Source organism: Gopherus flavomarginatus, chromosome 1 (assembly GCF_025201925.1).
Source record: "Gopherus flavomarginatus isolate rGopFla2 chromosome 1, rGopFla2.mat.asm, whole genome shotgun sequence".
Lineage (NCBI taxonomy): Eukaryota > Metazoa > Chordata > Testudines > Testudinidae > Gopherus > Gopherus flavomarginatus.
Window position 1 is genome coordinate 328,629,234 of NC_066617.1, and position 13,536 is coordinate 328,642,769.

At 42.9% G+C, this 13,536-nt stretch overlaps 1 protein-coding gene across 3 annotated transcripts in view; it reads left to right on the forward strand.

The window, feature by feature from the left end:
* Positions 1-13,536, forward strand: part of ATP8A2 (ATPase phospholipid transporting 8A2) — a 657,063-nt gene that overhangs the window by 151,132 nt on the left and 492,395 nt on the right. For all 3 annotated transcript variants that reach the window (XM_050937153.1, XM_050937152.1, XM_050937151.1), the window contains exons 10-13: positions 1,345-1,456; positions 3,533-3,698; positions 8,383-8,510; positions 9,823-9,900. In XM_050937153.1, the coding sequence (XP_050793110.1) occupies positions 1,345-1,456; positions 3,533-3,698; positions 8,383-8,510; positions 9,823-9,900 (484 nt within the window). The remainder of the gene's footprint in view (positions 1-1,344; positions 1,457-3,532; positions 3,699-8,382; positions 8,511-9,822; positions 9,901-13,536) is intronic.

Consider the following 13,536-nt stretch of genomic DNA (forward strand, 5'->3'; position numbering starts at 1 on the left):
CGCGGCAGGTCTGGGCTGCGGCATAGTTGGGGTCAGGGGGGCCGTCCTGGCTGTGGCAGGTTGGGGATCAGGCTAGGCTGGGGCTGGGGGAGGGGCGCCCCTCCCCCAGCCAGGGCCGCCCAGGGGGGGGATAAGAGGGGCAATTTGCCCCAGCCCCACAGAGGCCCCCACAAGCATATAGTATTCTGTAGTATTGCAACTTTTTTTTATGGAAGAGGCCACTGAAATTGTTTTGCCCCAGGCCCCTTGAATCCTCTGGGCAGCCCTGCCCCCGGCCACAGCAGGTCCCTCCCCCCAGGCGGGTTCCCTGAGCGCCTGTGCCGCACTAAATAGGCTGCTACTCAGATGTGTAGCTTGCAGAGAATCTAGCCAGAATTCCTGTCCCACTTTTGCAAATGATGATTGTTTATTATGAGAGAAGTAATAGCCCCTACATAGTTGAGCTTGCAACCACAGTTTCTTTCTAAGGGTAATTTAGATCCCTCTTGTAACTCTTAAAAGAAAAAGTTTCCTGCTTCAGTTGTATGAATTCAAGTATTATAATCCATAGAAATTAAAGTGCTTCAAAAAGAAGTGGAAGTGTCATTATGCTCATTTTATAGGTGGGGAAACTAAGGCCTGGTCTACACTAGAAAATTGTCAGTTTAACTACGTCGCTCAGAGGTGTGAAAAATCCACATTTCTGACCAGTGTAGTTAAGCTGACCTAAGCCCCAGTGCAGACAGTGCTAGATTGATGGGAGAATTCTTCCATTGACCAAACTACTCGCCTGTCGGGGAGGCGGATTACCTACAGCGATGGGAGAACCCCTCCCATCAGCACAGATAGTTTCTACATTGAAGCGCAGCAATTCAGCTGTGTTGCTGTAGCATTTCAAGTGTAGATGCCCTCAGGCGCAGAGAGATGAAATGCCTTGCCCCAGGTAACACAGCAGACTAGTGGCAGAGTTGAGACTAGCACCTGACTCCCCTCTGACAGTCCACTGGATCCTGCTCATGTTATTTAGAGCAGTCTAGAGGCTGTTCTATTATATGCTGGATGCCAAACTGAACTGTAGCCAGTTCCTTTGCAGCTCCCCGACCTTGCTGCACTGTGCAGAGACTGGAACACAGTCAAGGAGTGAACTCAATGTATTTGTTTATGAGCAATGGCAGATTTATGCTGGAGGTCCCTAAATATTCATTTCCTTCAAAGTGCTGGGTTTTGTAAATGATATGAAAAGGGAGTAATCAAGAAAAGAAATGTGTGTTCTTATAATGGAAAATAACTTTCTTGAATAGTTAGAGTATCTTCAGAGTAATTTCAAATATCTGTACTTATTTTTAATTTGTTCTTGGCTTCTAGTCCGGTTCCCATTGGGCCTGACCAGATCTTGCTGAGAGGTGCACAGCTTAGAAACACCCAATGGGTCCTAGGAATTGTTGTGTACACAGGACATGACACAAAGCTCATGCAGGTAAAATGGATTGGAAATAATATCTCGTGTGTGTTTTGTTGGAAATCGGTATTCTCTATTTCTGTATTCTGCCTGTCCTTATGAGTTGATTATGCAAAATGAAGTGTTGGTCATTGTATTTGTAATGCAGTAGCATCCAGAAGCCTCAAGTGAGATTGGGACTCCACAGTGCTGGGTGCAGTATGTGCTCTTAGTACCTGCTAGGAGGCACTTGCAACATACATTTTTTACACGATGAAGTTTAAGATTTTGTCATAGTTATTTTTAGTAAAAGTCACAGACAGGTCACAGTCAATACACGATAATTCATGGAAGCCTGAGCCCTGCTACCCAAATGGGGGTGGGAAGTGACAGATTGAGCCCCACTGCCCAGGACTCACCGTGCCGCAAAAGGCTGATGGCCTCGGCTCATGGAGCTGACAGTTGAAGTCCCGTTGCCTGGGGCCGAAATCACGGAGATCACCAAAAATCATGGAACCTATGTCCTCCTTGACAGACTCATATCCTTATACATGCTATGTAGTACTAACTCTTTTAAATCTAAATTTAAGTAAGTGCCATTGCAGCCTTCCCAGAGCACATGGTAATGCAAGCTTTTCCATGACTCTCACGCAGAATAGAGAAGTAAAGTAACAAGGAGAAGTAATATCAACTGTGATTCTGCAGTACACCCCTGGTCACTTTCTGGCACAAGCAATCTTCTGTGGGCTGTAATCTTGGAAGAAATTATCTATTTCTAGAACAATAAATCCAGTTAAAATCTTTCCATGAATTAATATATGCCCTTATCCTGCAAGTAGTTCTGTTCAGCCAGGTTCCATCAGACTTTAGTTCGGCTCTTTTAAATTTTAAGGCTGTAAAAGAGAGCTATACTTGGCTGCTGTTGAACTGTGTCTAAAAACTTGCAGTGCACAAGAGCAGAGAGGAGGATTTAGGGAGCATTTTCCCCCTTAGAGCCCTGTGCAGAAACTAGAGAAAATTGCAATCCTTGCATTCTTTTGAGGGCAGTAGCTGCTGCTCTCTAGTAGTGTTCCCCTGGGAGCTAGACTAGGGGTGGGCAAACTCTGGCCTGGGGGCTGCATCTGGCCCTCCAGGCATTTTAATCCAGACCTTGAGCCCCCGCTGGGGAGCAGGATCTGGGACTTGCCCCACTCTGGTGCTCCAACTGAGGAGCGGGGTCTGGGGCTTGTCCCGCTCTGCGCAGCTCCCAGAAGCAGCGGCAAGTCCCCATTCTGGCTCCTACACATAGGGGCAGCTAGGGGGCTCTGCACACTGCTCCCACCCCAGGTGCTGCCCCTGCAGCTCCCATTGGCCGGGAACCACAGCTAATAGGACCTGCAGGGGTGGTGCCTGCAGACAGGGCAGCGCGCAGAGCCGCCTGGTTGTGCCTCTGCTGCTTGAGGTAAGCACCACCTGAAGCCTGCACCCCTGACCCCCTCCTGCACCCCAATCCCCTGTCCCAATCCTGGTTCCAGCCCAGAGCACCCTCCTGCACCCTGAACTCCTCATTCCTGGTGCCACCCCAGAGCCTGCACCCCCAGCCAGAGCCCTCACCCGCTCCTGCACCCCAGCTCCCAATGTAGTGAGCATTCATGGCCTACCATACAATTTCCATACCCAGATACGGCCCTCGGGCCATAAAATTTGCCCACCTCTGAGCTAGACCCTCAGAGGTAGGGATGTGACCTTGTTCTTACCTGCCTTGGCCATCAGAGTGGGATGAATAGGCTGGAGGGAGTATGCTGAGCCCCCAGAAGAGATTGAGCATAGTACATGTCCCCTATGTCTGACTCACAACAGTAGTCTGTGTATGTGTGTAGTACCACCATAGTGGCTAGAGGCCCTAGTCATAGACTTTGCATAAATAAAATATTTAACTGGCTGGGGATGGAGTTTGAGAACAAAGTAGCCAAGTTCACAGTTTTAGGACTGAAAATTAACTGTGCACAGAAGAACTAAGGAGAACAGTCCCATCTTTGTAGTTATTGTAATATTATTTAGCAGTTTTTCTCACCATTTGCTGTTGTTATTGCCATACTTAAACCAATTCTCAAGACTGTTTCTGCTTTTGTTCAGAATTCAACCAAAGCCCCTTTGAAGAGGTCAAATGTGGAGAAGGTGACCAACATGCAGATTCTGGTTTTATTCTGCATCCTTCTGGTCATGGCCCTTGTGAGTTCTGTGGGTGCCTTTCTATGGAACAGAACACACGGCGAAGTCATCTGGTACCTTGGCTCAAATGGTGAGAGTTTGATTGCAGGTGGCCCATTGTCTATGTGTTAAAACAGTGAGAGCTCATAACATTTGAGGATTCTACAGAGCATGCCAGGCCATTTATCTTTGCCAAATAAATGCAGAAAGGAGGCCCATAAATAAAAATCAAAGCCAGCAGCTAACTTTATTTAACAATGTATTCTAGAAACAGTCTTCAGTAACTGCGGAGCCCAGCTTGCCTGCGAATGTGCTGTTGAGGGTTGCAAGATGTTCCCCTGTCCCAAGGTCTGAGAATGCTGCTAGGCAGCTGTCCAAAAATAAAGGGGGATCATAGACTATCGAGGTTGGCAAGGACCTCAGGAGGTCATCTAGTCCAACCCCTTGCTCAAAGCAGGACCAATCCCCAGACAGCTTTTTACCCCAGATCCCTTAATGGCCCCCTCAAGGACTGAACTCACAACCCTGGGTTTAGCAGGCCAATGCTCAAACCACTGATAGAGAGTCAAATGCCAGGTGCCTCATACAGTGGTGCAAAATGCCACTCAAAGATGACCAAAAGGCTCTTTATTTCAGTTATGAAAAATTGTTTGGGGCTGTGTAACTTACTGAATTGGGTACAGGATTTGTGATATCAGCCTCCTTTCTGTCAATCAATCCTTTTGTCTACATACTTCAGTCACAACCTCTTTTCACCAGATCCTAGGCTGGTGGTAATAACTCCACTGACTTTAATTTTATGCTTATTTATGTCAGCTGAGGATCTGTCCCTTTGTGTTTTAGTTAGCCCATCTATTAATTAGAGCGGATGATCTCCTCTATATGGATATCCTGAAGATTAATGTTCACACATTAAGTATTATTGCTGTCTTTGTATTTGCTGGACCAGGATGTTCTAGCTTACAACAGATGGGTAATTTTGCAATTGCAAAACTCTGATCCTGTATAGTGCGTGTGTTTTATTGAAGGACTCCATTTTATTTCCATTTTGCTACCTGTATTTACTTATGAGATTTAATAGTAACACAAAGATATGGATATTGTGAAGACACTTCAAGATAGAATATAAATTAATCTGCAGGAGAGAGATTTTTGGCATTTCAATTTATATTACAATCAATTACAAAATGTGTCAGACATTGGCTATTGTGTTACTGACACTATCTTAGGATGCAGACCTAAATAAATAAATGTCACTGGAATTGTGTAAATCTTTTACTGGTAGTAGTAAAACTGCTGACAATGGCTGAGCTGTCATCTGTTTCAGATGAACTTCAATTATGGTACCTTTACTGAAAAAGATCCAGTCTTTGAGAAGGAGTGGAGTGACATTGATAACAGGCTATATAGATCTCAGGACCCATTCTTCATTGAACTAGCTTTGACTTCAGTTTATGGCAGTCATGTTTTTTCCATTTTAATCACTGTTACTGCTACTAGAGGTTGTTGTTTTTTTTTAAAAAGAGTGTTGCCAGATTTAATAAAAATTCTACACATGAAAAATATGAAACACAAGATATGTAAATGACTGGAAGAAGCAGTGATGAAGAGAAACAAATGAAATATGATTTGTAATGGAGAATACTCAAAAGTTATAGGGACTGATCTCACAAACTGGTGTAAATTGAGAATAACTTTGCTGAAATGAATGTAGTATCATTTCTGAAAAACAAGTATAACTGAAGTCAAGATATTGTCTCACCTAGGGAGATGAATTTTCAAAGCAGTCTCATGAGTTACACATCGAACCAGTCATTCTTTCTTATTGTCAGAAAAGGGGAGTCTACTTTATTCTTTCAGAACCAAAACTTCAAACCTGGGTGCCTAACCAGAGTGCCTATTTCTCACAAATGTCTGGGTAGAAAAAAACTTCTTTGCCCACTCAGCTTGCCTCTTGGTTTTCCTTAGAGACTGATCCAAGCTGCAGAAAATTCTTCTCATATCTGGATTTTAAACACTCCCAAGTTCAGAAGCATTTGGACCCAGATTTTGGTTCAGCCTGGCATAAATATTGAGCCATTTAAAAATTTAGATTTAAACTAGGTTTCAAAGCTTCTGAGAGTTCAGGAGTGTTCATCTCTGGCTCTCACCTCTGCCTCTTCATTTTTTTCTCAGCTTCATTTGCCTGGATTCTTCAGTTCCCATGCTCTTAAATGACTGTTTTTCTTAAGCTCATTTATACTGGTTAATTCTATGCATTTATTTGAGCAACTTATCTAGCATATTCACTGCTGGTAAAACCATTTTATTTGGATACCTTATTTAGTTTTAATTACACATCTCCTTGATTGTGATCTTTTTTCAGTTCTCACCGGAGTGAATAGTTTACTGAACTTGCCAACACTGGAAGCTATAAATACAGATGTTTGGTGAAAATATTTGGGACACATGTTCTAACTCTGTTGAAATATGTGGAACAAAACCAGCTTTTTGGAGAGGCAAAGTGAAAATGTGCTGCTAGAAATAATATCTGTAACTCTTCAGTGGGGACAGATAGCGTGTATACAGGATTACCAGATCCTTTTGGACTGTAATATGGAATATTGCACTTCTAGTAACCAGCTTACAGAACTAAGAATAAACTCAGTTACTCAGAAATCTGCAGCTTGAGGTCTTCAAACCACAATTTGAGGACTTCAATAACTCAGACATAGGTCAGGGGTTTGTTATAGAAGTGGATGGGTGAGATTCTGTGGCCTGCATTGTGCAGGAGGTCAGACTAGATGATCATAATGGTCCCTTCTGACCTTAAAGTCTATGAGTCTATAAATCTAAATCTCATGTTTCACACAGTGTGCACATAGCACAGCTAGCCTTTCCCCTTTTATGAAGTTGATGTAATATGTGTAGGGCCCTGCCAAATTCACATTCCATTTTGGTCAATTTCATGGCCATAGGATTTTAAAAATTGTAAATTTCATGATTTCAGCTATTTAAATCTGAAATGTCAAGATGTTGTCATTGTAGGGGTCCTGACCCAAAAAGGAGTTGTTGGGGGAGGAGGGTCACAAGGTTATTGTAGGGGAGGTCACGGTACTGCTCCCCTTACTTCTGCGCTGGTGCTGGTGGCTGCTGCCCTCAGAGCTGGGAATGTGGATTTGGTATTGCCATCTTTACTTCTGTGCTGCTTCCTGCAGAGCTGGGCCCTTTGTCAGCAGCTGCCACTCTTCGGCTGCCCAGCTCTGAAGACAGCAGCGCAGAAGTAAGCGTGGCATGATATGCTGTTGCCACCCTTAGTTCTGCGCTGCTGCTGGTGGGGTGCTGCCTTCAGAGCTGGATGCCCAGCTAACTGTCGTCGCTCTCCAGCCACCCGTTCTGAAGGCAGCGCAGAAGTAAGGATGGCAATATTGTGACCCCCCCCAAAATAATCCCCTCCAACTCCCTTTTGGGTCAAGACCCCCAGTTTGAGAAACATTGGTCTCCCCCATGAAGTCTGTATAGTATAGGGTAAAAGCACACAGAAGATCAAATTTCACAGCGGGGACACCAGATTTCACGGTCCATGACTCATTTTTCATGGCCATGAATTTGGTAGGACCGACCCTAAATATGTGTATGTATATATAAATTTTAAAAAACACCTCTACAAGTTCTAGGTACCCTAACGTGTAATTAATATTACAGTAAAATCCAATCAGCATTAGAATAATGATTCAACAAGGAACTTTGCAAGTCAGCCACCTTTTCACCTCTTTGTCACTCTGGGAAGATTATCCTCAGCCCTTCCCCAAAATGCCCTCAAACAGAAGTGTTTTGCAGTGTGCCTGGAAGGTCACCAGATTCAGGCTATTTTGGATCAAGTAGGGGGGAGCAAATTCAGGAGGTCTTACAGCGGATGCCCTGCCAGCAGCCCCGTCATATATGAATATTTTGTTACAATATTGGGAGAATTTCAAACCAGCTCTGATCTTTTATTGGTGTAGAAAATAATTTCTGTCCCATATTTAGACATTTTAGGTAAAAAGTCTTCATTTGTTTATCATCTTTAAAAACAACACATTGGGTGAGATTTTCACTTTTCAGTTCTATTTTATTCTATTCAGATTCTTGCACCATGCTATCCGAGCACTTGTTATGGCAGGGGAACCAGGATAAAGAAGTTCTGTGCACCGTGACAGCTCCTGGGGGCATTGTGTCTGAGGCAGTCAGAATGGGCTTGATTCTGATCTCCATTGAACCATTTTTTACATTGATTTGCAGAAAGTTAACTGGAGTTTGTCCTGAATTTTTACTGGTGTAAGTGAGATCAGGATAAGGACGATGGTGTCCAGGAGTGCACACAAACAGCATTGTCTACAACCTTCAGCAGAATGAAGCATGCTGGCAGGAGTGGAATGGGGCAGGGCCATGACCTGGAGTTAGTTTTGCCCTACCCATTGCTAGCATTGCTTTCTGCACTGGAATCTTGTGTGCCATGAAAGCAAAAAGCAAGATTTTGTTTGGCTCCTGTGTATGGGCGCAAGGTAGAAGGAAAATGCCTTGAGCCCTCACCTACCCACATGAGGGTAGGCAGAATCTAGCCCTTTTCAATAAATTGAATAAAGTCAACAAACTGAAAAGGTCTGTTTTGCAGAGAGAAAATAGATGTTCATCTGTGTATGCCATTGGTTTAAAATGGGAACTCTCCACAGTATTATCACTGTAAAAATGCATAGATGTTTGAATACGAACACGTGCCTTGTTAGTGACCTTATCCTATACCTTTTGGTCCACAGAAGAGCTTTATGTCAATTTTGGGTACAATCTGCTGACATTCATAATCTTGTACAACAATCTCATTCCCATCAGTCTGCTGGTGACCCTGGAAGTCGTCAAGTTTACTCAGGCTCTTTTTATAAACTGGGTAAGTAGCAAGAACAAAAAGTTGGTTAATAAATTGTGGTTTTGAATGTCACATTGATGTAAAACCCTTAATTAAATTTGTCACCTTTTTGTCAGTGTCTCCTTAGTTACTGCCTTTGGCAAGACCAATTAATAGTTCAGTGAATCTGTTCAATGCTAGTTTACTGGTCCATGGCATGAAAACGCCACTTGCCTGTAGAAAGGTTTCATGCATGAGTGCCATCCACTTCTGCAGTTGCTAAGCTTCCATTAGAAAAAAAATACCTTTTAGCACTTTTGGTTGCTAGGAAAGCCTTCTGAACACGAAATGAGTATGAACAGATAGTGTCATCTTCCTGAGCCTTTTGGCAAACAGCTGTAGTGACTTCTGCAACTCATAGGTTTCCTAAGCTTAAGCAGAATGAAAAAGCACCAGTATCTTGTCATATTTTCAGTTCTCCTATTCAGAACCCTGGGGGCCACTGTGAAAGTAAAACATGATTAGGTCACTTTCACTCTGGTGGTGCTTGAGCGGCAATGTTTGTCCACAGAGTGCAGGTTGGGATTAGCTAATGTCACTAAACAGTGACATCTCTGATCAGGTAAGGAACTGACATGGTAGTTTTCATATGGATTCCCGTTCAGTCCCCTTGGGCATAAAGATGATGGCTGTGATGTTCCTGGAGGGTGTAAAGTTGGAGAAAATGTATCATGTGCATCTGCCTGGGTGTGTGCATGTGTTCAACCTCAGGGCTTCAATGTGGCTGTAGAAGAAGACCCCTAAAAAAGATAATCCCAGATGAAGTTACATTTATTTTGCCTATGAGATTTTTATGTGAGTATAACTGAATCATTTCCAAGCTGAGTAATCTGGAAAATTGCTTCTCGGATTACTGGGACATGCAATAGCTATTTTTGCAATGTATTACAATTAAATGCAATGATATAAACAGAACTGGTTGTAGTATAGGTGACCAGTTTTTCTGTTTAGAAGTGAGGTCTGGACTACAGTAGTTTAGTGACTTTTAACTATTTGTCTTTTGGGTAGAATTATTGATATCCTGTAAAAGAATTTTCCCTGTGTTAAGACTCCTGACCCTTTTTGTGCATTGAACTGAACGTGCAGCAAAGGAAATGCCAATGTTTTTTAATAGGTGTCATTTTCAAAATGTCTAATACACAGATACATTTGAGAGACAAACTGTTGTTCTCCAAAGGACCATATTCAGCTTTTGTTCTGCAGCAGCACTCCCATTGGTGTGGCTGGCAGTCATGTGGGCAGCAAACTGTTGATTAAACTGTATATCTTAGGTCTATTTTCATTTTTCTTTCAGGACATAGATATGTATTATCAAGAAACAGATACACCTGCAATGGCCAGAACATCAAACCTTAATGAGGAGCTTGGGCAGGTGAGAGAACCTCATTGGGAATATCGTACTTGTCATATAACTTAGGATAAACACATGAAAAGGTACCATACAAAGGCAACAATTCTCTTAAAATAATTGTAGGCTTTTCTCTGGTCCACCTCAATGTAATATCTGACCCTGAGATAGGGAGGCTGTATTCTACAGGTAGATAATTGTGCTGCACAGCAAGATAAAGTGACTTGTCCAAGGTCACTTAATTCTGGATTCTGACACATCCCTGGTCTAGACTGGGGAGGGCAGGGGGTTGACCTAAGATATGCCGACTTCAGCTACGTGAATAGTGTAGCTGAAGTCGAGGTATCTTAGGTCGATTTACCTGGCCGTGAGGACGGCAGTGAGTCGACCGCTGCCACGCTCTCATCGACTCTGCTTCCGCCTCTTGCAAGCTGGAATTCTGGAGTTGATGAGGAGTGCATTCGGGGATCGATTTATCCGCTTCTAGACGAGATGCAATAAATCGATTCCTGATAGATCAATCCCTACCCGCCAATCTGGTGGGTAATGAAGACCTGCCCTTAGACTATTTGAACTGAAATCTCATGCATCCCAGTTCAGTGCCTGAACCAAAAGACCATCTTTCCTCCTCTTAGAGGCCAAATTCTGCCCTGGAATGTGTATGTTTGTCACATTCTGGGGTGTAGTTCAGACCAATTAGGGACAGTGTCACTGCTTGCCCTACAATCTTGCGTGCTCCCAATTCTTTGCTGATGTAACTCCCAACCTGGGCCCTTCACAACCAGCCAAACAGCATGCAGGTCACCCTCTGAGTATCTGTGTATAGCTGCAGCCTATTAACAACACTCCAGTCACACTCTAGCTCCCACTAGCCTTGCTTACCACTTGCAGGGTGACCCCCCAACCCATCCTGCCCTGAATTTTCCCAAAAATGTGTGTTCTGCACTGTCCAGCCTGCTCTTGGACAGTACAGATATTAGAGGTCTGTTGTCTTTGCAAGGGATCAATGTTCAACGGTTTGCTTTTTAACTGGAGTTACCCAAATCATTCAGTTTAAACACAACACTGGATTAGTTTTGATTAAAACAAGTTTATTTAACTACAAAGAGAGAGGTTTTAAGTAAGTACAAGGCAGTAAAGTCAGAAATGGTTACCAGAGAAATAAAGATAAAACGCTTTCTAGTAACTAAAACTTACCGAGCTAGACTTGGTTCTAGGTAAAATATGTACCACGTGTTCCCAGCAACATTTCTTGCCAAATTTTCACGTTAGGATCCCTCCCAAAATCAAAAGCTGGTGCTTTTGTCATCTTGAGTGAAAGAGAGATAGAAAGAGATAATACCCAGGATGGTTTTGGCCCTCACTTTCATAGTCCAGTCACTCTTTGAAATGCATTTTCCTGATGGCTACCCCTAGATAAAGTTCCTTTCCACTCTTAGGGTGGAGACATGGAATCTGGTGATGAAAGAGGTTCTGTGTTTTTGTTTGTTAAAATGCATATTGATCTGTCCCTGCCTACCTTTTTTGTTAAAGAATGGCCACTTGACTGGTTAACTTTGATGACACTTGGCTAGAGGTGTCAGCTTGTCCTTTGTCTTTGATAAACAGGCTTATCCCTTCCCCAGACGTGTCTGATAAACACATTTCCATCATCATCTCAGCTTATCTTCATAACTTTACATATAATGTTGCTACTTGCATTTCACCACAGTATTATTGACCAGAGTTATTAGCTTTCAAATGATACCTCTCAAAGCATATTTTGTACAAAGATTGTTACAGTAGTGTGAAGGGTTTTAATACAGGGGTGCATTCAGTCAGTATTCTTTCCATTAATTTCTGTAGGAGCTGCTGGAGTGTATTTGAGGGCACAATTTCGTCTAAAGTGTTGCCTCAGTATTTATTAAGGTCTGTTTTAGGACATCATAAATCTATTCTGAGTCTGCAGGCTCATACGTGTGCCTCCGTTGTCCTACAGACACTCCGATTGCATGCAATCTATTGAGATATGAGATATTGAACGCTGGTGGGTGTGGTTAACAGCTCTCAATTTTGGAAACCAGGTTGGGGGAGGGGCTGTTTCTTTCCTCACTGTTCTCCGTCCAGACTATTTGCTAGAGATGAAAGATTCATAGATTTAATGCCAGAAGGAACCATTATGCTCATCTTAGTTCCACCTCCTGTGTAACTCAGACCATAGAATTTCACCCAGTAATTCCTGTATCAAGCACCATAGCTTGCAGCTGAACAACAGCATTTCTTTTTAGAAAGACGGTGACTTTTTATCTCAGGTCAGTAGATGCATGATTTTATCCCAAACCTTTCATTCTGATTCAGAATTCTGAATCTCTAATTAAATTGTTCATTAAATCCTAGCTGTATCTTCCAACTCCCTATAACACCAGGTGCAAATGTTGTACTCTTTATTCTGCAACCAGGAAAATAGAAAGACATTAGTGAATCTCTCTTCATCCAATTCATCATTCCTGAACTGGATGAAGAGCAAGTCACTGTCACGGTTGGGTCATGGGCAGCCAAATCTAATAGTAGGAGCCAGAGTCCACAGTCACGAGACAGGAGTCAAGAATCAATTGGTTTGGAATACTGGGAGGTCAGAAGCAGGTGACAAACTGGTGATCAGAACAAGAGACAGGTCAAGTCAGGATACCAATGGGTCAGAGGTAGGCAACAAACTGAAAGTCAGAAACCACAGGTCAGATACCCCGAGTAAAGGCAGGTCAGAATGCCAAGGGATCAAGCCAGGGAAGCATGAGCAGGTAGTAGGAGCTGGTAGCAGGAAGCACAAGGCCATAGTCTAAAGCAGGGCAGAGCCCACTTGTTCAGATGGCCTCCTGGTCCTGCTGTTGGCTTAAGTAGGGTCAGTAGGCCAATCAGCAGCTCTAGGACTCCACCAATCAGGCCTCAGGGATGGCGCCTCCCACAGGGGCTGGGCTTCATGGATCTCAGGTAAGCTGTTGCCAGTAACTGCCAAGTGAAGAGCTAGCATGAAGCTGCTTCCATGAACCTTGCTGGTCCAGGTTTTAACCCTGTGGAGTCATTACACTTGCATTCTTACAGGAGCATTTATTGTAAGTCCTTCAGAGCAGGGACCATCTGTTTTGTTGTGTTTGTACATGTACTAGCACATTGGGGTCCTGGTCCATGACTAGAGCTCCTCGGTGCAATAATAATACAAATAAGTAGTGATGATAATAATTAACAATGTCTCAACCTGTTCTAGTTAAAGTATAAAATATGTGTGGTTGCTCAGAACTTTTCTGTACAATTCCGAATAACAAATAGAATATTTTTCAGAGTTAAAGAACTTCCCAATCAACTTTCCCAAAATAAATTTACAGAAAATGTGGAGACCTTACAGGCAGAATTTCTATTGTAACATTCAAAAATGATTATCACTGTTAGATATGTATATTCATTATCTGCTTTTTAACATGCCAAATCTTTACATTGAAAATTTATAATGGACCTTTTTTTCTAAAGCCCTTTCCCAGCAGAGTCCTAGGCTTGTGCATAACAGATTTACTGAAAGCACAGTTTTTAACAGATTGATTGACATGGCTTTTCCTTCTTAGAGTAAGACCGGTCTTTCCTCCAGGCCAAGAATTGGAATAGTGGAAATTCTAATTTTAATCTGGAATC